Source organism: Excalfactoria chinensis, chromosome 12 (assembly GCF_039878825.1).
Source record: "Excalfactoria chinensis isolate bCotChi1 chromosome 12, bCotChi1.hap2, whole genome shotgun sequence".
NCBI classification, from domain to species: domain Eukaryota; kingdom Metazoa; phylum Chordata; class Aves; order Galliformes; family Phasianidae; genus Excalfactoria; species Excalfactoria chinensis.
Genome location: NC_092836.1, coordinates 1,092,025 through 1,116,056, shown reverse-complemented (window position 1 = coordinate 1,116,056; position 24,032 = coordinate 1,092,025). Strand labels below are relative to the sequence as shown.

Genomic DNA, 24,032 nt, shown 5'->3' with positions numbered 1-24,032 from the left:
CTGTGCCTGACCTGTTGGGTGCTGGCTTTGGGGAGCTTGAGGTCACTGTTCATGGGGAGACTGAGCAAGGGACCCCCCATCAGCCCCACTGGGAGGGGCATCTTTGGTTCTTCACCTGTTGTCCTGAAAAAATATCATTTTAAGTTAAGCTTAGGCCCACTAATTCATAAAGAAACCATTTCGAATCAACAGGAAGCAAACTTAGCCTATGGGTAAAATAGTTTAATTCCAACTTGAGGGAATATCTACCTCAGGATGTTTTCCTTCCTCATGTGCTTCATGTTTTTCCCTGTCTTTCACTGGTTCCTCTTTTCCTTAAAATCTCATGTTTTTAACATTTCTCTTCCCTGCAGAGAATGAAAAGAGAAGTTGCTGATGAATCAAATAACAAAAACAGCCCAAAGCATTTGTCTGGGACCCCAGACCAGGTGGGTTTGTGACAGCTAGCAATGGGTCCGTGCTGCAGGGCTCCAACCAGGGCTGTTTCTCACTCATCAGCTGTCCCCCCAATTAAATGAACCATCAGAAATTAACATATGTTCCAGCATCACTCTTTAAATTTCATTTTCTGTTTCTTTAAACTAAATTACCTTTAATAATTTTTTTTTTTTAAGAACTCATAAAAAGAGGATTTACTTGTGTCTACTAATGCCAACCCTGAGCTACCATTTATGTTTTAAAACCTTCGGTTTGATTTAGCCAGAGTTATACCCTAAATTAATGGAGAAAGCAGACCAGGAATGAAAGAAAACTTCCGAGCTTATAGATAATGCAGAACACTATCGATGTAGATAATTAAAGAAAGAAGAAAACCTCTCCCATTCTAATTCAGAAATAAATGATGGGGAAATGAGTGCTGCTGTGGGAACATTTCATTTCCCAATAGTAAAAGCTTGTTTATATCTGGGTCAAAGGAAAAAAAAAGTTGCTAAAATTAAGCAACACTTCAAAGTTTGGATTTATTACACGTGAGCAGGGCTCAGTTAGAAGTACTGAATTGTCATGTGGTGTCAATGATGTTTTATTAGTAGGATGCATCTGTACCTCAGAGGCTCCACACTGCACTTCTGGTAGATCTAAGATGGGAAGGAAGTTTCATAGCAGGTGTTTTGTGGTGAAAGACACCCAGTCTCCAAACAAGAGATGTGCTTTCCAGCCCAGTGGAGGTCTCCCGAGGTATCTCCTTGCCTTTTCATTTGACATGGGCCCCACTTATTGTGTCTGCCTTTGCTTGAGGGCCAGCACACTCACAAGGTGTCCTGTTACTTCTGGTAGCAGGATCTGACCTGCTGCTCCTTGCTGGGATGTCTTAACCCAACGTTCGTACTGTTACTTGTGTGGAAGTTTGTGAAAATCCCTTAGTTTTGCAGTCCTTTATTTAAACAGGTATTTAACAGATGCTCAGTGACACGCAGCCTCCCAGTTCAGCAGCCCTTCCAAAGTGCACTGTGTGCAGCTGGAAGAACTCCTCATTTTACAAATTACCCTAAAAATTCAAAACAGCAGTATGAAATTCCCTCACATTTAGTGCCACTGATTGTGGAGGCCCTCAAAAAACCCAGCTCCAGATTTTCCCCTCCGTGAAGCTGCCTTGTGAATAACAAAACCTGCATTGTTCTTGGGTGTTCTTCTGAATTTATTTTCTGTCATCTTCTTAAGGAGAGAAAATACAGCTTCTCTCACTTCGCACCCTTTGGGACAGCAACCGCAGATGAAGAGCAAGCAATCAACATGTCAGGATAAAATTAGATTGCCACAGAGAACAGGGTTTGATCCAATATCTGTATCAGATTTTGTTCTTGGCTGTTCAAACCGCAATAAAATACTTTTTGTTTGTTGCCCACAAACATGCTCCAAGAGCAGCCCTACCACACCCCATGGGCACCCAACCCAGAGCAGAGCCAGCCCCGAGGCAGGTACAGCTGCTCTACAGTCCTGGTCCTGTATGCCAAGCTGCCCCTATGGAGCATCCTCGTGGGGCATGGGCTGCAACCGCTGCAATGCAGCTTGCATATAACCCATCTACACATTGACATCCCTTCGTCTAAGTCATTTCAAGAGTTAATAGTATTTATTTCTGTTTTGTTGTAAAAAGCAGAAGTATTGGAGATGTACAGTTGCAAATTTCTGATTCGGATCAGAAAGTTTGCTTTGGTTAACCTGAAGCATCTAAACTAACTGAGGATTAAATCCATTTTCTCTTGGGCGTACAATCTGCCCACGGACTTGATTTAGCAGTGGGTCATTGAAGTAAGGGTACTATGGTTAAGTTGAGGTTGGACTTGATGGTCTGGAAGGTCTTTTCCAACCTGGTCAATTCTATGGTTCTATAGTTCTATACTGGTACACACGAGCACTGTTCCTGTATCACCTGTGGCACACTCAGTCAGTTAAGGGATTTAACCTTGTTCTGCTCGTACTCAGCTACAGGATTCATGTGAGGAGACTGCAAGGATGTCCTCTGCCTCTGTGTTATTTCAGTCCTCAGACCTGCTCTTGCTGCTCTGTCAGTGGCTTTCAAATTAATGATCTGATCTTTAAAATTAATGAGTTTTCATCGACCTCCGTGGAAGTGGATCAGATCTGAGCCTGTCAGCCTGCCTGGCAGTTCTCATCAGAGCTGGATCTGGAAGGAGCTCACCTACTTTAACACCCAAGCCCAGCACCTCTGAGCACATTGCCTGGAGCCACATCCTTCTGATCTCATTAATTTAGCCATGTGTGTCCTGCTGCTCCAGGCCACAGGGTTTTTAGTAATGAGAATTTTGGTTTTGTTCAGAGGTTGCTTCAAGTTATTTGGGGTTCCTTTCCATGTCAGTTTAGCTCCCGAAGACTGCCTGGCAAGCTTGTATTAGCTCAGGATTTCCTGGGAAAGGAAATTGAGCATCTATGTTTTCCCAGTCCCTAAATGGATTTGAAAAATCTCATTTCAATAATTACAATAACAAAGAATCCCATAAAACAAAAATAATAATAACAAGTGGATTAGCACACAGGGGATGGAGACCTTTACAGACACGGCAAAATATTTGCTTTTCCTGTGGAAAACACAGCAAATCTTGAAGAAGAAGTGCTCAGAAATTGCTAGGCTGTCACCTGGGACATGGAAATCTCAATAGCTGAGGATCAGTGATGAGCACAGCCTGCAGCACATCTTGATTTTGTTTAAACGTGCTTTCATATGGCTGTGATGGACAGGCAGAAGGAGCTGGGAGAGGAGCAGTGGGTGGGGAAGGAGGGCCGTGCCATCAGGAACAGGGCAGGGACCCCCAACCAGTGCTAAACCTCATAATCCAGACACAAATTCTGCCCTGGGAGAAGCACCACAAGAGGCCCAAAAGCAAGGAGCAGCATCTGCATCCCTATCAAAAGGGCACAACCAAGAGATCTTAAAAATGATTTCCAATTTGCAAAGGAAGCTCATGATTTCTGTCATAAAATGTTCTGACTTGACCTCACAACCCAATTTCTACAGCCATCGGAGTAGTGAGAATTACATAAGATCCTTGCTATTTGTTTTATGTTATGCTTAACTCATATCCTCAATGATTCATTATTAAGATTTGTCAGAACTAATTAAGATGAGTGCCAGCTGTGATAGTGTTTGATGTCACGGCACCTTGCTCCACGGAGTGCAACCGAGGTGGCTCAGAGCATGCAGTTAGCTAATAGCAAGCAGTGCTGGGCAGCTGGTGGCCACCCTCATCTGAGCTGCTCACAGAGGTGAAGCTCTTTAGCAGCCCCTGGGGATGTGGTGCTTCTGTGTATGACATTCAGTTTTCAGTAACTCTATTTAAAAAAATAAATCATCATCAACAGAGAGAAAATTAAATTACACATACAGCTTTCTGTCGTGCAGCAAACCAACGCTCTTTATTTAAATAAAAGCAAGTTAATACCAAAAAGAGCGTAAGTTTTAAAGTCAGGAAGGGTGAAGATGCAGTTTTGGTTACGGCTTTGGCCGTGAATTTCAATTCTGATGTGAACTCTCTGGTGGGCCCCTCTGCAAGCAAGTCTCCAACTAAACCTCTCTGGCCCTGCTTTGGTACAGGTGAAGTTATTCATGACATAACCTACATGCAGATGTGTGCTCACTGCTCCTAACCAGCAGCAGGTGGGGTCTGGGGGCTGACTGCTGCAGAGGGGGGGGACTGAACAGTGGGGCGCGGGCTCAGTGGGAAAGCACAGAGCGTTTTATCCCTTCATTAAGGATGCCATCACAGCATGTGCAGAGTGGGTGGAAGGAGCAAGCGTGACTGGCTTTCCCAGAGGCTGATTTTGCAGCCTGGGTGTTTCTTTTTAGGTGGGTGTTGGGGCTTTTTGAGGGAAACACTGAAGAGGAGAAGGTGGGAGGAAGATGTCTGCCCCCCCAGTGGGTGCCTCCCATAGGGGACCCCGGCTCTGCACCTCACCATGGAGCTGCCCCTGGGCTCTGCCAGGTGGATCACCTCCTCCTGAGCCCTGGGCAGGTGGAAAAAAACACCTGGTCTCATACCTGAGAGCGTGCAAACTCCACCAGCATTGCAGGTGTTGTGGGGATTAAATGAATCAGAATATTCCTGGTAAATCAGAAACTGTGATAACAGTGAGTGTTTGAGAGGAAAAAGTTATTGTTCTCAGTGGATTGCAGGGATTGTAATGATTTGGCTGAAGTGCCCATCTAATAGAGCTGCCTCTTTGAAATATTTGCCATCTCAGAGGAACAGTTTTAAAGTGTCTCCTGCATAATTGATCGATTTGTTCTCCTCAGATGCCTGGATGGCTCTCAGAGTGATGGGACAAGCACTGATGGCACTTTGAGGGGATGTGTGTCCTACGTGGCCAGGGAACACGGGGACGTGCCTGGAGCTGACCCTGTTTGTGTTCTTGGGGGCTTCACTGGCTTTTGTTCCCCACACCAGCCAAAGGAGGGGAGACCTGGCTTTCTTCTGGGATCAGGTCTTTCCAATCAGGCCCTCCTGTGCCAGCCTGGTTCTGAATGCAAGGAGATGAGGCAGAGCAGGCTCAGTGCACTCAGTGCCTGCTGTCCTGGGATCTTCAGTTCAGAGGGAGCTGCTGGCCATCGTGAGCCAAAGGTAAGTGGGGGGTATGGGTGGGAGGCTGCATCAAAAGGCTTGAACGCTGGGAAAGAAATAGGACAAAAATGTATTAATTTTAAAACGTTGTTAACTGTAGTCGTGCGGCAGTGTGGAAGGTGTTATCCAGCCCTTGCACTGTGACTCAGTTTTCTAAGTGTGCTGCACTGATGGGCTCAGCTCACAGCCCTAACAAAAAGGGGCTCTGCTGCAGTAGGTCAGCCCCAGCCTGCAGCTTGGGGGCTTTCCTCCTCAAGTGCTAGCAGTGTGTGCAGAGGAGGCAGGATGCAGGAAATGGCTGGAAATGGAAAATAACTGTGTGTGTAAATCTGTGGGATAAGAAACAAGTAAGTGTTCCTCTCCAAGAGGGAAGCTGAGGTCAGCCCACTGAGCCATGCTGCTCCATTCATTTGGTTTTGTATGGGACCACAATGGTATGTTAGAGCAGAGAGCTAGGCCCAGGTGCTCTGTGTTCCAGCACAAGGTGCCCAGTGCATATTTCTGCATAGAATTAAGAACAACCCGTACACTTATATTTACAATCTTCATGCGTATATAATAAATATGCAGTCAATAATACATATTTAATACGTACAAATTCAACATTTTATTGTACTAGCTTATAATAACAATGTAAGTACACCAACGCGTTTGCTTACATAAGGTCAGATCTATCAAAAGATCCAGGCTGTCGCATCCTTGAAGAGGATTTGCTCTCCCCACCTCCCTGGCAGCCAGCACTGTGCTGACACTTTCTCTTTGTAAACAGCTACAGCCAAACACTGAGTTAAGGATCAGGGTTTTTTAGGAGCCTTTGCTCCAAAAATTCAGTGTTTTCTGAACGCCAGATAAGCAGGCACTCTGGCTGCTGTCCCAACACTGACTTCACCCAACAAATTAATTGCTTGTACCATGTCCATTACAGTTGTTGAAAATGACCTCCAACCATGCATGGCGACAGCACGCTACATTACCAAAATGTGAAGGATTGTCTTATTTCTCTCTTCTGCTTTTCCACAGATCTTTGTTTTGCTTCCATTGGTCCCCTGTAACGCAGTTTTGTGTTCACCCTGCCAGCTGCCCACATAAGAGCAATATTTAATTATACAGCATCTTTGAAAGTAGATGCAGGTCAGATCCTCATGTGATGGAAATGGTGCCGCTCCCCAGAAGGATGCTGATATCTTTCTGGCAATATCTTTTCTTATCCAGTACCAATTTGGCTGAATCCATGATCTTATTTGACAGACAAGTTGAGAATTGTTTTTGGCTATGCTTTTTGGATGCCTTTAACCACTAGCGGTTTACTTGTAAACAAATTCTCTTGCTGAAAAGATCAGGCTAGGATTCCTGTGAAGTTCTGTTTTCTGTTTTTGTTTTGGGGGGGGGGTTGTGAAGCAAACCTTCCTGGTGGGAGGCAGAGGGCATCCCCAGGGATGGAGGCGTGATGGGCTCGGAGCTGCCCACAGGGACAGCATTGCTCTTGTGCTCTGCAGCACCCAGCAGCCCTCCCCTCCCGTATTGCTTTCAGGGAGAGAAATGGAACAGCTTAACTCCTGTCACACCAGGCCTACACCCTGCTCCAGTGTGAGCACAGTGCTCCAGCACTGAATTAGGGCATCTAAAGAAAGCATTCACTGCTCTCTGGGAACTTAGTGAGAGACTTTTGCTGGGAATTTGATTTAGTGCAAGAATGACTAATTATGAGGTGAAATAGTAAGTGTAACATTGAAACGACTTTCCCACCAGTAGGAAAATAAAAATATGCTTCTATCAATATTCCCATTAAAAATATACAACATTGTCACTCTGTGGCTTTACTGTAATAACATTACTTTCTGAGAGTCATTTCAGATTAGGAATACAAGTTTAATGTGATTTAGTATGTTGTAACTCTAAATCCTCGCTGACAGCTTTAAGAGTGGGGAAGTTCAGCCTGGAGTGGACGTAATCTAATGTAAGATGAGGAACCAGGGGTGGAATCCTTGTGGAGGAGAACTGTTCTGGTGGGTGGTAGCTGAGAAGTGCTTTTTAGATCCAACAGGACAGGGGCTGCCATGCAGAGTGTGTTCTGAAGCACAGAGATGTTGTGATACGAGTGAAATGTTGAAGATGGTATTTAGCTGGTGTTGTTTCACCTCCCGGTACTCAATAATCCAAACCAAATGACAAGTGCCTTCAAAGTAAATCATGGCAGTCACAGATACGCAGCTGATTGGGGCTATTGGCTTTACTTTCTTCCCTGCAAGCACCGGAACTGCCAACTGCATGCAGTGGAAGGGGAACGCACACAATAAAGGGGAGATTACTAACTATTTTAAGACTTGCATTTATGGGGCAGGAAATAGAAAACAGGTAGAAGCAGGACTTTTTTTTCAGGCAGTGTCCAATCAAACGGTGGTATTTGATACCAGCAGATGCCACTGAAACCAAATGGAAAAGGGCTGGGGCCTGCTTATGGATATCTCGAATATCCAGAGTAATTATTGACTAGATAAAATTCAGAATTAGAATAATTTTTCATGCTTCACGGCTTAAACCAATTCCTATATATGAGAGACCAGGATGAGATGTATGGTAGGAGCAGATTAAAGACATCTGCATGCTGCAGAGCTCCTGTCTTTTCTTCTGCAGCATCTGCTGCTGTTCCAAGGCAAGATACTGGGTTAGGACAGATCCCAGGTCTACCTTGATCAAGTACGTAATTTTCTATGTTCCCACAGGGAGTCTGCTGTGGAATACATAGGCTAATTTTTTAGGTAACCAGGGTGTGATGAAAAGAACCATGAAGTAGACGGCAGATGGGTTTTCTGTAATTCTGAGAGGATAAACATGTTGAATGTAACTGTGGAATTGCCCAAGGAGGAAAGGAAAAAAAATAGGTAAAAAAGCAAGAAAGCTCTCAAAATGATGAGGTAACTTCCTGCAAAACAAGGCATGGATTTGCCAGAAAGAAAATAGAAAATAGAGGGAAAAAAAACAACCTTAAAAAACTTCTATATTCATATAGTAGCATCCCACAAAACAATGTGGTCTACTAGAAAAGATGATTTATATTCATATACTTTCTGAAGCTTGAGCACTTAAGGCAAGCTTTGAGTTGTGCTTGCAGCCTCTCCTGTACAGCCACTAGAGCTGGATTTTTTAATGATAATACATACAGCAAAGATTCTTGATGAGGAGCTTCGAGTGGGCAAGAGGTAAATAAGTACTGAAGAGCTTCCACTCAGTCACACACATTGAGATGTGGAAGGGGCTGAGGCTGATGTTATTAAGGAATGGTCCAGGAGGAACTGCTGGCACTGAGCAGCAGCTAAGCCCATGCACAGAGCTGAGATGTGTGTGGGCATTGCTGGTGCTGGCCAGGCAGCTTTGGCTGGTGGGGCTGGAGGATGAGGAGCGTCTGACCCCGTGGGCCCCATCCTATGTGTGAGATCTGCAGGGCAGCAGTGGGCAAATACTGATCTGCTGAGGCAACGTGGTGGTGCTTCCCCTGTATGAGGAATAAAACTGATAAATGAGGGCTGAGTGAGGGCACGAGTGGATCACAGTACTGAAATTACTAAGGAAGTCTCTAATGAGATTTTTTTAGTCCATGGAAAAACTAAATTTTGGTGCTAAGCCCCCAACACACTTTGTAGCAGAGAAGTCCCACTGATTTTATTGGTGGTTATCCTTGCTACATCCCGGCCCTGCTGGTTTCAGTACTTCTGCCAAATGGACACAGAGAAAAGGAAAAAGGCTGAAAACCAGTGAGGACATATAAGGAAGGGGCTGTTGGTGGTTGGTATGTTTGTTTGTTTTAATTGAGATTTTAAGATCATAAAATGCCATAATGATTTCTGGAAGATCGCTGCAAAATCCTGGCCAGCTCCACCTCAAGTCAAGACCTGACTTGCAAAGCCCCTCGCTGGTGTCTGCTGAGCTGCAGTGCTGCAGCATTCCTGTGTGCAGGATAAAGTTTGACTGGCCCACAGCAGGTAGCAACCATCAGAGCTCACTGCGAGCTCACTGAAGGATGGCGTGCTGGAATGCAAGCTGGCCCACAGCTGTGGGGGGAACACATCAAGGCTGCAGCTGGAGCAGGCAGGGTGATGAGCAGCAGCTCTGCTTGACCCAGTGCTTGTACAGACGGAATGAAAGACAGTTTTCAAAATCAGGTGCTTGGCCTGGCAGGAACCAGACATCAGGACAGTATTTTGCATTACTCTTGAGTTGGGAAGGGATCAGGACGTGGACTTGCTGGTCAGCAGGGAACAACAACAGGTGTCATCTCCTTGCCTGTTACAGTTTGGGGCTGAATGGGACAAAACCCGATGTTGTAGCATCCTTCAGATCTTGGCACACGGTACAAAATGGGTCTGGAGCTCTTAGAAAGAGGCATGAGATCAGCTGCGTTACTTCGGGTTCGGGAGTATGGGGTTACATCCAAACTCCTCCTCCTCACTGGCTCCGCTGGTATTAGCGGCAAGGAGGATGTGCTCTCCATGGCAGAGCCGGGCTCTCCGCTTTGATGCCAGGGGCTGACCGGAACGCCGCTCCGGCTGCCGGGACCGGGCTGGCCGCGGCTCCCGTGGGGACTCCCAGCTCTGCTCGCCTCCCGCCCGCCCTGCCCCGGCTCCTGGATCCGGGGAGCGAGGCTGCCCGTGCTCTGCACGCCCACGGCTCTGCCCATTTGCCCTCGGTTCTGCCCATCCATCCCCATCTCCGCACACCCCCGGTGCTGCCCGTCCATCGCCGGCTCCGCCGAACCGCGCTCCTCCACCTGTAGCCCCACGGGGCCGAACCGCTGGAGCCGTCGCTGCCGCCCGGCCCCGGCTCGGCCGCATCCTGCGCAGCGGCGGCCCCGGGGCGGGGCGGCGGAGGGGGCGGGGGGCGGAGAGGCCCCGGCCACCATTTAAAGCGGCAGCGGCGCGGCGCGGCTCCCTTGTGCCGAGCTGCCGCGGAGCGCGGCGGAGGCAGCGGCGGGCGGGAGCGGCCCGAGCCCCGCATCCCGCCCCGAGCCCCACGTCGCGCCTCGGCGGGCGGATGAAGGCGCAGGGGGCCGCGGGGCAGCGCCCGGGGTCGACCGGCAGCGCCATGCTCCGCCTGGGCAGGCTGCTGCGGCTCCTGACTCTGGTGAAGTTGCCCTGCTGTCTGCTGGAGTTCCTGCTCTCCGAGGCGGCCCTGGGGCAGGAGATGTACGCGCCGCACTCTATCCGGCTGGAAGGGGACATCACGCTGGGGGGGCTCTTCCCTGTCCACGCCAAAGGTCCCCCGGGCGTGCCCTGCGGGGACATTAAGAAAGAGAACGGCATCCACAGGCTGGAAGCGATGCTTTACGCCCTGGACCAGATCAACAGCGACCCGGAGCTGCTGCCCAATGTCACTCTGGGCGCTCGCATCTTGGACACCTGCTCCCGAGATACCTACGCGCTGGAGCAGTCGCTCACTTTCGTGCAGGCGCTCATCCAGAAGGACACGTCCGACGTGAGGTGCACCAACGGGGAGCCGCCCGTCTTCGTCAAGCCGGAGAAAGTAGTTGGAGTGATCGGGGCGTCGGGAAGTTCCGTGTCTATTATGGTGGCCAACATCCTCCGGCTCTTCCAGGTAGGGCTGCGCAGCGCCGGGTGGCGGAGAGCCGTGCCGAGCCGAATCGAGCCGCGTAGAGCCGCGCGGCGGAGGCGAACTCTGCCCGCGCCCCCTCGGGTGCTTCATTCGCTTCCCCTCCGGAGCCTCTCGTTTCCCTCCCCGCCGCCCGTTCTATCTCAGCATCCTCCCCCGTCTCCCTTCTCCCCGGTGCGTGGCACTTTCTGGATTTATCGCCCCATTTGCAAGAAGCAATCCGTGAAGGGAAAGGAGGAGAGGGAAAAAAAATAAAGGCGGTGATTGAGATGGGTTTGCATTAGAGAGAAATATGTCTCGGCAGCGGGGTACGGCCGAGCCGGGGACCGGGGGGCTTCGTCCCCCATCTCCAGGGGATCCGCCGTGGGTGCTGCGCAGCGCGGGGACGGCGGCAGCACCGCCACCAGATGCATCGCGAGCGGCGGAGTTTCTCGCTTCCTATCCTCCGCCTTCGCATGCGGAAGATGCTGGTGGGGTTATTTTTATTATTTTTTTACGCTTTTTCTTTTTTTTTTTGCGGCGGGCGGAGATATCTATCCCCCGCTTTTCCCGGCTGGAAACTTGTGGAGGTTTTCCCGGCAGAGCCCATCTGGTGTCAGCAGCCACCGCCGCTCCGCGTCCCCGTGGCCGGGGCAGCCGCGCTGCGCGGCACCTGGCCGGTCGCTCTGGTCTCGGTGTTATCCGTTCTTCCCAGAGAGCACGAAGGACGTGGTTCTGCTTTGCTCGCTCTCCTCCCCCGCCCGGCAGACTGCGGTGCGCTGAATGCCCGGCAATTTGCGCGGCCGTACCGGCGCTGGGATGCTGTCTCCGGAGGCTGCTGTTTGCGCGGCGCTCCTTTCGCTCCGCACTTCTCCCACTGCCAACAGCCCTCCGTGGGCTGCGGTCCCGCTCCCCCCGAGCAGGGGCCGAAGTTGTGTCGGAGGATGGCACAGTGCCCCGCCAGCGAGCGGGCCGGCAGCTGTCCGTAACCGAGCCTCAGCCACGGGCAAATCCCAGGCGCTGAGATCCCGTTGGGAAGGGAAGCCCTGGCGCTCCGAGCCCGCCCGTAACACCACCGTACCTGCGAGATCCTCGGTGGTGCTGATGTTACATAAGGGAGTTTGCAGAAATGAGGCATTTGAGCAGTTCCTGCACGTAGCGATATTTATATATATCTAAACATTTTAACATATTGTGACTAAGCATCTGTTCCAAATTGCTCTTTATCCAAATCATCCAGAATGCAGGAGCTGGTGCACACTGAGAGATCTCTCTGAATATGTATCTGCAGATTGGCTCTGCCTGCTTTAAGCACATTTTCTGTGCGCTAGAACTGTTCCCTCTCATCTTCTTGTCCTTCAAAGCACAGTTCAGAGCACGTCCCAGCCAGGGAGAAATAAGAGATGTTTTGAGGTAGGAGCAGGAGAGGACCTGTTAAGCAGCAGAGTGCAGTTGTGTGGGGAGTGAGAAGCATCGAGGTACTGCAAAGATACACAGCAACAAACTTGTTTTAACCTGCATGTTTGCTGAAATGCATTCGCTTCTGCCGCCCGTAAGGTATTCGTAGGTCCCTGCAGTGTTTGCTGATCCTGTGTTGAGGGGGTGGGGGGCTCCCAGGCATTTGATTATATGCATTCCCCCCCCCCCCCCCCCCCCCCCCATGTCTCCTTCCATCTGTGGAGGCCTTTGCAAAGAAACATTACTGGTGGTTGCATTTCTCTGACAGTATTTTGGAAGAGAACCGAAGTGCTCACGTTGTACCTTAATGTATGGGGAAAGCAATAGATACAACTCACGCAGAGCACAGCGGGGTTTCCTCAGGCAGCTACTGATGCTTATGGGCTTTCTCTGCAGGAAGGGTAGGAGTTGGGCCATTCCTCTTGCTCTCTGCATATGGAATTACAGCAGCCATGCGTGCAGCTCACCCGTCTGTTCCTGATAGAGCACAGAGCTCTGGGAGCATCTCCAGCCAATGCCAACAGGTGCAGCAGCTGGGAAAGCTGTAGTGAGTTCCTCTGACTTGAATTCATCCGTGCCATTACTGTTTGAAGCTTTGGGGGAGTTTTTGTTTGGTTAAATAATAATAAAAAGATGCAAAGGATATGCATTAGATATGTTGGTTTATTTTTCATGTGATCAAAGGACAAGTCCAAGTTCTCCTTGCATCTCCTGGAGCTGAGTGGCACTCTCAGTGAGAGCAGCTGGGGTGGGCTGAGGCAGGGCTCTGCCTGGAGCCTGGGGAAGGGCTGAGCCCCATGAGGGATGCTACTCCCCGGCTGTGTGATGGAGTGGGTCACTGCTCTGCGGGGCACAGGGGATGTGCAGGAGCTACCAGGGAGGGCAGTATGCTTCCAAAGGCCAAGTGCACGAGGATTTCTCTTCCACAGTGAGAGATGCAACCGTGCACAGGATTTAGAGGAAGGAAGAAGTCTTTTAGCCGGAATCCAGGGTTTGGTTTTGCTATCGGTTTGCTGTGGATCTCAGGCAAGATGCTTTGGTTTGGATATTTGAGAGCATCCCAAGCAGTCAGCCTGACCGACACCCTGCTGGGAGCATCCGAAGGCAGCACGGGCCTGACAGTGACTCGCTGTGAGAACAGATAGACAGAGATGGGGGTGCCTGAATGCTCGCTTTTAGCACCTCGTTGTTATTTCATTTCCTCCTCTCAGAAGCAGAGTGGGGAGAGGAGACTGTAACGCTCCCATCCAGCCCTGAGCAGTGTTGCTGGGTGCTGCAGCCGTGGGCTGTAACCCTCACGATCGTCATGCTGCCTTGCTGAAGGCTGTGGGCTTCTGTGCAAGAAGTTGTGTTTCCTTTGCTGTGTGGAAGGTGTTGCTTTGTGATAGATTTTTCTAGGGCACTGCAGAATATTTTTCAGAAATGTTTGTTAAGCTGCAAATTTGGGGAAGAGGGCTGCGTCATCTCTGCCAGGGTGCAGCAGGGATGCAACAGGAGGAGCGATGCGTGCGGCAGAGCACGGAGATGAAAAGGCATAAATACTGAAGTATGTCAAGTCCGGTGACTTCTTCACATCCCAGTTCTGTGAGAGCGTGCGACTAAGTCGAGTGCGGATTGTAAATTAAATATCAGCTCCAAAAACAAGACAAACAATTTGGGAAGCTCTTTCTAAACGCATCAGAGATTTCAAGGCAATGTGTTTTTTAGGCTGCCAGTTTCTCACTGTAAGAGAATAAATTGTTACTTTACAGTGTCGTAGGTTTCCCTGTGAATTCAACTCCATGAAATTCAGTAACAGTGCTGAAAAATGCCAGATGTATCCTATCTTCTATGAGTGAAGCCTTGCAGTGTGGAGAGAATCACTATACTGATTCCCTCTTCTTTTTTTTATACTGGAGATCTCATTTTTGTACACCCTGAGAACTGCAGACTTCTCATTACAGGCTTTAATAATGAACTAATTACAGCTCCAGGTTTCTGTCCTCAGTGGATGTAGTTGAATATAGTCAATCAGCAGTGGCTCTCCGTCTGAATGCCTTTTTCTTTACATCAGTGATGTTTCCTGTGGCCCATAAGAGTGCATTACTGTGCCCCTTCAGGAAACAGTTTAGAAAACAGAGTGGGATGAAGGTGTACAACTAGATTGGAAGTGTAAATTGAAACTCCTTTATATCCCCTGGGTGCTTTTACTGTATTTCCTTCTGCAGGTACCTCAGTACTAAGTGAGAAGGATGAAAGTTGCAGTGCCTGCTTTCTGCTGTAGACACAATGAGACCAGAAGAAATGAGATTATTTGTAAAAGAATACAGCTTACAAGTGCAGCTCTGAGCTGGCACTTCTTTCCCTAGAAGAGGGTGTGCCTTTCCCAGTGGAACCCAAGGTTGGATCTTGCTGGGGCACTGGGGCTGCCTCTGTGGTTGGGCTGCAGCTGCACCACTGCTGACCTCAGGAACCTGCTCAGGGCCTTTTAGTGGCCACCAGGTCCTGCTCTGGTGGACCTGGCAGCATTGCCAAGGAGAGGATTGTGAGAGCTGTACGAGAATTGCTTCAGAACGTGTGATTGTGTCATTTCCAGATGTTTTTAATCCCATCAGCTTCTACTGATTCCTTCAGTCCACAATAAGAGTTTTGCAAACAAATGGTTTCTTGCTCTCCCCATCACTTGGTTAAGGGTACCCCATCGGGGGCTCCTGGGTTCTCACTGGCGGTTGTGAGAAACCCAGCATGCCATAGCGTTGTTTTTCTCTAGTGCTAAGGATAGGCCTGGAACTCATTGCCAATTCATTGCTGTTTCTCCTAACTTTTAGTTGGCCTCTGCTGGGCTGATGATATGATTTTTAGAAGATTGAGAAAAACTGCTTTTTGTGGTTACTCTTAGTGAATTTCAATAAAAGCTGAAAATAGGAGAGGGTATACCATCTTTAAAAAATAAAAAATGAAAGGCTTCTGTGTTTTTCAGCCAACTCTAATTTTCTTAAATCTCTAAATATTGGTGCTTGTTGCTACTGATGCACAAAATACCTGCCAGCAAGCTGGTCCACGCAGTGTTATTGTTCCCTAAATGATTGGCTCCATTTAACTGGTGTGAAGTCTTATTTGCTCTGTGTAATTCGAAAGTTGAGGAAAATCTGCGTGTCAGGAACTCCTCTTCTTCCATGTGGAGTTTCTAGTGGTATGTTGGAGGTGTTATGAATATATGCCTCTGGATCGCTGTTTTGTAGGTAAAAGTCATATTCCTGACAAGGCAAAGTTCAGCATCAGAGATAATCTCAGCTCTGAATCCTGCTTCAGGTCCCGCTCCATAGGTTTCTGGTAGAAGGGAGTGCAAGGAGCCAGCTGGAAGTAGGGTGGTACTGCCAGGGGGTGGATGCTTACCCATGCAGAGAGGTATTAGGATGAGTGTGCTCGTGTGAGCAAAGGGTCAGTGGGCAGCTGGGCTGGTGCAGGGGCAGCCAGGTTGTCAAGGGCATGTATGCAACAAGTGCCTTTGTGTGATTCCCTGTTCACTCTTTGAAATGAAAGAAGGTGAACTCTTTGGAATGAGAAATAGAGGGATCATTTCAAGGCATTATTTTTTTATGAAAGAAATATTGATCAGGTTTTGAATCTCATAATCCTAATACTGTAAAACTACGTGTACTCTATTCCATATTTTATTCTATTAAATGAGTTCTGCTTGGAGGCGTTAAAACCATCTTGCGCAATATTCTGCATCATAATGTCAGACGTTGCTCCTGCTATTTATAGTGATACGCAAATTAATCTCAATGAGTGACAATGATGACTGTCCCAGACATAGGACTATGGTGAATTTTATCATAATATTGGAAGACATGAAGCATGTAATTAAGGCTGTTTGAGAGCATGGTATCCAATATAGTTGGGTCATTAGCGTGGTGGAATGGGCATCCAGGCAGAGAGAATTCTGAAGAAAAACAAGTATTTCTCGAAGCCTTCCACATACTGATGATTCACGAAGTCCTGAAAACCTTTCAGCTAAGGGCAATAGAACTATTATGATTAATTACCAGTAGGAGGGACAGTCAAGCACGACCACATTAAAACATGGCAGCCCTGGTCCTTGCCAGTGGTCACTCGTGCACAGATGCCATACCAGCTCTTCCACAGACCAAAGCTTGCTGGAGGAACTCTCCTACGTGCAGAGCTCAAGTTTCTACCAGATGATTGTATTGCTCTGAGAAGAGCAGGTGACACCAGTGGACACTGGGCATGGTCTGAAGCCTGATCTCTTGCTGTGCACCCATGTCTTGGGGCTGTCATGTGAATGCCTCACTTATGGCACAGCGAGGGGTCAGACAGCGTGCACGCAGGCTGGGTGCAGGGTGTTGCAGTGGGTGAGGGTGACAGTCACCTTCACCTGGGTCTGTCCCTTTCTGAGGGTTGGACACGTCCACTCACACCACCTGACCACTGCTGTTACAGCTCCAGCAGCACTGCCTGGTGTCCCTGTAATGCTGTTTAGTTCCTATTGAGATAAGTGTTGCTTTTGCTGTGTCATCTGAGATGTTTGGGGAGGCATTAGCATGCTGAACGGATGTGTGTGTTGAGAAGCTGATATCCTTGTATTCTTTGCTGACATGGAAATGCAAGCCAGGACCGCACTTCAGAGTGTTTTTAAATGAACTTGGGGAGCATGCCAAAGGCCTGTGAGGTGCCTCTCATTAGAGATCACTGTTCTGTGCCTGAGAGCATGAGAGGCACTCAGAGTGCCTGGCCGTGCTCTGGATAGAAGAGAAAGCAAGACTGGCAGACCTTCATTTGGTGGCCTTGTGCTGCATGGCATAGGTACAACCTCATATGTAGGGCACGTCAGACAGCTCTGGGTTTGGTAAAAGGAGAGTCTGACCCACTGGGGGAGGAAGGCTACAGCAGTGTTGGGGGTTGCAAGATTTCTGTTCATTTTGATGGTTCTGCAGTAACCTGTATGAACCTGTTTGTTTATGTAGGTATTATATATATAAAGATATAGAATCATAGAATGGCTTGGGTTGGAAGGGGCACCAAGGATCATCAGGTTCCAACCCCCATGCCACAGGCAGGGCCACCAACCTCCAGATCTGGTACTATACCATAAACCTGTGTGTATGCATCATTTCATAAACATACATATTATATATCTATATTATCAATTCATTGCTTTTTAGATATTTTCTAGGTACTATTGACCCACCTGTCAGAGCACTGCTTGGGGATGGAGCTGGGGTGGAACAGTGGGTCCTAGTGCCAGGCTGTGTTGGGGCAGGGTGGGTGGAGGGTGCCTGTAACTTCCATTCCTGATGCTGTGGGTATGTCACTGGGTTGCTCAGCTCTTGGCTGTGCCCATCTCACACTGTTACAGTGCCAGGGCTTAGAAGAATCATGGGTGTGGGATTTGTAGAGGAAGGGTTTGCTCTGGTAACACAGAACCACCTCAAAGGCATTGAGCAGCACAGGCAGTAGGTTGTGCTCAGCTGGCTGCCCAGCCTGGAAGTGAGGGGTGATGAGCAAAACCCATGAAGGGTGTGGGAAGTTCCAGGGTCAGCATGTAGCTGGGGCAGGAGGAGATGCCCTGGGGGGATGCTGCTGGCTGGGGGCAGCCATCCTCTGAAGCCTCAGGTCTACCCCAGCTTTGCTGAAGCTGCCTTACAGTTTTCAGTTCAAAAGCAAGATAACCTGGACCTGGCTTTGGTGTGGTCCCTTTGCTCCGCTGCGTGCTGCAGATATGTGCTTAGATCTTGCTTTCACTGTTTTACAACTGTTTTTGCCTTTTCGCTTGTGGGTATAACAACTGCTGACAAAGCCAAAGCCTTAAGCTGCAGATCTGCACTGAAAAATGACTGTGATCCAGGTTCTCCTTGGATGGCTCAATACAACCCCTACCTCTGCTTCCTTTGTCAGATTGCATACCTGTATCGCTGTAGGCACAAGGAATCTGACTGTGGTATAACAGGCTTTCCAGGGCTAGATGGAAAAGTCATCCTGCTGTTCATAAACTAAATTTCAGATGGAGAAGATACGGTGTAAAAGTGACTATACATCTCCGTATGCAATATTTATAGGAGCCATTTATTACTATCATACGCAACAGACCTAATTCTAACCTTTTTAAGAAGAGTGCCAATAAAGGAATGGGACTATAAATTGGAAGATTGCTTCTCTTAGCACATGCTTCTCTTAGCACAGTTTTCCAGCACTTTCTCTGGACAGTCCATCCAGCACTAGCAGATGTCAGTGAGATGGCAGCTGGATGGAAGTCCATCCAATTCCTTGGGGCATCTTCAAGCCTTCTCTTTATCCTGATTCCAGGAGGCCTCCTAAAGCAAGAATAATCAGAGACCAACCCATAATATCAAAGCCAGCGACTAAGAGAAACAGGTGTTTTTGTCCTAAATAGGTGGCTTTTATCTTCTGTGCTGGAAATTTCCCTGTTTTTGTCTTGACTGTATTCTCACAGTCAGCAATGAGGCTTAAATGCAACATAAGATGCAATAGGTAACTTTCTGAAGCAAGATTTCTGCTCTTCTTCTTTGCTGGAAGTTAGGTACCAAAAACTAGACTTTGTGAGTGTTTTGGTGCGAGATTTCTCCTCGATCTTAACAGTCAGCTGGGACCTGGGAAATGCCTCTGTCTGATTTAGGCTCACCTAAAGCCTAAACCCCTAGTAGTCAGGATGGGTGCTGGAGGCTGTTTTCACTTGTGTCACTTCAGTGGTGCTTTTCCAGTTACTAAACAAGAACAATAAAAAGCAACCAAACAAAAACACCACAAAGAATTTGTTTCCGTGACAGCCTTTGTGGAAAGAACTGACAAATTTGCAAAGGAAGAAAGTAGAAAATTGAGAATTTATGATTCTGGCTCTTCAGGTTCTGGAGAGGAATCTCAGGAAATGTTTGTGCCTGTATTATCTGAGAGGGAATGCTTGGGTTCCATGCATTGCCAGCTTGTTTTCTCTGCTGCCATTTTAGCAGTCGTGCAGAGCAATATTCTGCAAGCTCAAATGCAGAAGGCTTTCTAATAAATTTATTATTTCATAAATATTTTAATAACAGTAATTATGCATTCATCAGAACGGAGATTTGTTTCAATGTTATTAAATTCAGCCTCGTAATTATATGCACGGTATTTTTACACACAGTACAATTGGAGTGCAGTTCCTTTGTAAATGTATTGCAGTGTTTGGTGACTGGCAGAGTTCATATCTTTGCAGCATATTCATCCATAGCTCTTGGCATGTTCGGTGTAGCAGAACCAACAGGACAACAGCAGATTCTCTTCCATGAAAAAAAAGAATTTGTCTTAAGAGCTGAGGCAGGTTTCTATTTCCAATAACAACAGTGAATGACCTTGTTAAAAGAAGATCACAGATAAAATGCAAATGGACATGTGGAGGCCCTGTTGGTGCAGGGTGGACGGGTCTGTAGCAGAACAGGGCCAGCTGCAGGGGGCTGTGAGCTGCTGGGGCTGCTTGGCCTGCCTGTGGCTCTGCCTGTGGCTCTGCTTGTCTTTGATTGACATTTATTCCCTTTGGGAATGGGTAGGTTCCCCAGGTCTGTGATCACTGGGACATCAGATTTCCTTACATGGTTGTTTCTCTTGGGAAATCCATAGTGAAAGGGTGAGCAAGACAGGTTAACATAGGGGCTGGCTCAATGGGCGTCTGAAAGCCGATCATCTGTCTTTGTGCCTTGAATTTAATGACAGGGTATAAGAACATGGACAGTGTGACATGACCATCCATTTTAGTGGTGCTGGTGCCCTGCAGCTATAGAGAAAGGACAGTGTCCAATCGTTTCCCATGCTGAACCCACTGAGATGGAGTCCTGTGAGGTAGGGATCCAAATCCAGTTCAGTAAAGCGTGGTAGGAATAACTCAAAAGCTAAAGGGAAACTGTCAGCTCAGATTTGGCTGGAAGTCATAATCTACATATGAATAAAATCCAGAACCAATAGAGATGTTTTTGTAATTTCTAAACAAGGTAATTTTGCTGGAGAATTTGAGTGCACAGAAGTGATATTGACAATAAAAATTAATTAAATGACTTCTTGTCTTCTCACAGTTTTTCTGTCTGAGAACAGTACAGAGAACGTCTGAGCATAAGCGACATGCAGGGAATTGTCTTTCTATCGTGCCTATGCCATGGTTAAAGGGAAGGTTTTCTAGATCAGGAAGGGATGCTCCCGTGCTTCTATTCCTCGGCAGCTCCAGCAAACTGGGAGCTCTGCACCTGTTCCAGTACTAGCAAACATTTCCTTTAGTATAGTGTTAGTGTCACAGCTAAGGAGATTTGTGTACTGAACACGCCATTCTTCAGGCTGACACGAAAAATGGCATCAGCCCTCAGGGAGTCATGCCTTGTTCTTAATTTGCTCCCAGAGTGAGATAGGTGGGAATGGAGATGTAACCCCAGTGCATGGATCCTTCTGCACCGAGGGCTGCCCTGGCTGAGGGGGTGCTGTGGGGCTGCAGGGGGCTGAAGGCCACTGCAGGGTTCCCTTCAATCTTCAGGGATTCTTTTGGTGAGACGGTAAGCTGGAGGGCCTGAAGTCCATGAAGCAGTGAAAGGAATCGTTACAGTTTTTCTTGCTGTTGATAAACGCAAGAAATTATTGGCGAATCAAGTTGTTATTAAAAAAAAAAAGAAAAGGAAAAAAAAAAAGTGCCTCCAGGCCTTGCGCTTACTTTCTCAGAAAGAATCTTCTTATATTTCTAAAGAAAATGAATACCTCTGCACACAAAAGCAGCAAGGAGTGGGGCCCAGATCCCTTCTGTAACATGTCCTGCTTGAGACGAGCAAAACATCCACTGCTCTTTAAGAAATCCATCTGTTAGGGAGATGATAATCACTTGCTATTACGTGCATGCCGTTGCAGTGCTTATGATAAGAGCATGTAGTGGAATGAAGCCCGCAGTTGTCTCTGAGCTGCATGGTGCTGTAATGCTGTGCAGTGGGGAAGGTGCAGTGCCTGTCCATTGCTGCCCTCAGCCGCTGACCCTGGGCCAGGCAGAGTGAGAGCCCCAGCACAGCTGTGGAGCACACTGGGCAGCAGGGAAGTGCTGTAGCAGCCAGCCAGCTGCGTTCTGTGAGCTATGAAAGCAAGTTGTGCAAGTTTATCGAATGTATCAGCTGCTCCGTGGGGGAAAACCAGTTTTCTGTGGTACCCCAATGCAGCACATTATTCCATACATGCAATGTTTCAGTTACACATGCTGCTTTGTTTTTTCCTTTTGCTAGTTTTTAAATTTTATTTTTACTTTCTTTTATTTAGCAATAAATGTGTGTTTCTGCCTCTTCCCTCCATCCACCGCTCCTTTCTCAGCTCCTCAGCAGTTTGGAAAACTGCTCTAACAGCTGATCTTAATCTCCAGGGTGAATTTGAGATAAGATGGTATTGGGTTTAAAAAAGGAAGTTTTTCCTTATGCCGTTATAAAGGCATGGTTGAGCCAGCAAAATGAGCACAGCGTTCTCTTTGGCTTTTCCCCTGTTTTCGCGAAGCGAGTTAAATCTTGTAACTTAAATTATAGTAAATATGGCACGCATTAAAAATAACAAAAAATAATGAGGTTTAGTTTAAACACGCAGCTAGGAGTAAATATCTTTCTCAGTTGAAGTGTTTGTACTCCGTGATATTTTTTTTTTTGCTGTATTTTGTTGTTGGAGTTTTTCGGATGTGTCCCCTGAAGATGAATCAAGACCAGCAGATATTTAATGAGATCGATTACTGGGGAGGTGTGCTGAGCCCCCCTGGCTGGCTTGTGGTGCTGTGAGGGATGTGGGCTGCTATGGGGCCTGGAATGGGGGGACTGCACTGTGTGTGGGGACAGCCTGACACTTTCTACAGCCTGTGTTTGCAGGGTTAATTCCTCACTTTGCTTTGGGATGCTGTGCCCTCCTGTCCCAGGAGTGCTTTCTCCCAGCCCATGGTGTTCCCCTGGGACACGGGGACAGGAGGTGATACAGGAGCTCTGCTCAGAACCCACAGACGGCTGAGTGCAGCCCTTAGGGAGGTGTCAGTGCTTAGTGGGGTGCTTATCGCAGGGAAGGGACGCATTCAGACCAAATGGCAGCCTGACACTGCACAGGGCAAAATACTCCTCTAAGCTAAAGCAATTTTAAAAATAGAAGCCAGGGAGAAAATGGACTTGCAGGTACATAGCACTCAGATGGAATTGGTCCTAATGGCACTGAGCTGTGCTCGGATGGAGGCTGCGAATGGGGACAGCGCAGCAAGCTGAAGGAGAGAGAAAATCTGCTGCTCAGACATGGCTCCCTATGTCAAATTTACGTTTATTTTAATTTAGGCAGAGAACTGCCCCGGCTTCAGCTTTTCCTTGTTCAGCTTACAACTTGCTGCTGCTCTGAGAGGCAATGGGGGAACAGAGTGTGGGGCTTGGCTGATCTGCAGGGCTCCAGGTCTGCTGGGCCTAGATAACATCTGATATCAGGAGGTAGTACACGACCTGGATCCTGCGTCTGGCAGATGAGCTTTCTTAGTGTCAGCCCAGGAAAGATGGAGATGTGATTTGATCTCCCCTCACTTGCCGCCTTGCCTACAGGCCTGCTGCCCCTCCGCAGGAGCCCCACAGCCCCTGGCCCCGTATGTCCTCCCACTCAGCACAGGGAAGCACTTGCTGAGATTACTGTCAGAACAGCAAGGAAAATGAAGGTTTAAAAAAATAAAGTTAGTTTGCTCATTCTGCCCTCCTTCCCAGCCTTCACACAAATGAAGTGAAATGTGGTGCAGTCAGTGCTGCTGCTTTAGCAGTCAGCAAAGTGGAACAGGTGCTGGACTCATTGGCAGATGCAAAGCCTGTGAAATTCTTCACCTTCTTTGTAAAGACACGTTGCTCATCTTCATGTGAGGTAGCGACGATGGAAGAAAAATACCTGGAAGACACTGATTGTTTACTTTTGACCTGCAAAATAGACACTGCCATAGAAGTCAAGGAGTAGCTTACCACAGGTTGTGCATTAAAACCCTTCGGCATGAGCACTGAAGTCTGTGTGCTGAGGAAGCTGTCCCATGAGGTTTTGACCCCTCTTGGGGTTCCTGACAGCCAGCATCATACTGCAAGCATAGACATTATCATAACGACAACGCGTAAATAGCACCATCTCTTCATCTGGAGGGAACTTGTCAGCAGAGCTTGCCATTACCTTAGGATTCTGTTCATTGCCTTCCAGAGGTGAACACAAAATCTGCTCATAAAGAACCAACTTAGAGTTTTCCTCCCCAGTTTTGGAAAGGAAGGAGCCTACTGGTGATCTGACAAAATGAAGTGTCTTCTCGACAAAGGAAGTCCTGTCCACTTTGAGCATGGGTGCATCGTTAATTTATAAGAATCTTGTTGCTTGGGAATCCCAGGTGATCTGGAGAATAGTGGGAACAGATCTGTGTGTGCTGGAAGACCAGTATTAAGGGCAGTGCTGGTTCTGGCCATAGCTTTTGGGTACTGATGGGGAAGATACTAAGGGGAAGAAAATAGAGACTAGTATTTTTTTTTTCAGCCTTACCTCTCTGTTAAAATGAACTCAGGTTCATTCTCAGGTTAATTAGTTGCTTTTGTATCTCCAAATGAGTTTTTAATCTCACACTTTGTTGACAAGAACGTGCTTCTGGGATGTCGTGATCCCAGCTTTGCTGGCAAAGTGTCTGACCATGGGTACCTGCGAGGTCCTGAGGGGCAGGAGCAGTACACTGGGCACAGCAGACTGGCTAGATAGAAGGAGAAATGATGCGGTTGCACTCTGGAGATGGGCATTTTTGGTGGTGATTTTTTTTAAAAGATGTAAGCTCCCTACTCAGTCAGCAAAGACTCCAGGGTTTTTTTAAATGAAACTTGCAAACATCAGCCTTTCTGAGAGGCTCAAAAACTGCGTGGAGCTTTAACCAATAGTTTTACTGAAAGCTGAGGT

General features: G+C 47.8%; 1 protein-coding gene across 4 annotated transcripts in view; it reads left to right on the top strand.

Annotated features, from left to right (window-relative positions):
• The first annotated feature begins 10,014 nt into the window (after positions 1–10,014).
• The window catches only part of GRM7 (glutamate metabotropic receptor 7), a 226,513-nt gene continuing 212,495 nt past the window's right edge, over positions 10,015–24,032 (top strand). For all 4 annotated transcript variants that reach the window (XM_072347204.1, XM_072347203.1, XM_072347202.1 and 1 more), the window contains exon 1: positions 10,015–10,664. In XM_072347204.1, the coding sequence (XP_072203305.1) occupies positions 10,104–10,664 (561 nt within the window). In that variant the 5' untranslated portion in view covers positions 10,015–10,103. The remainder of the gene's footprint in view (positions 10,665–24,032) is intronic.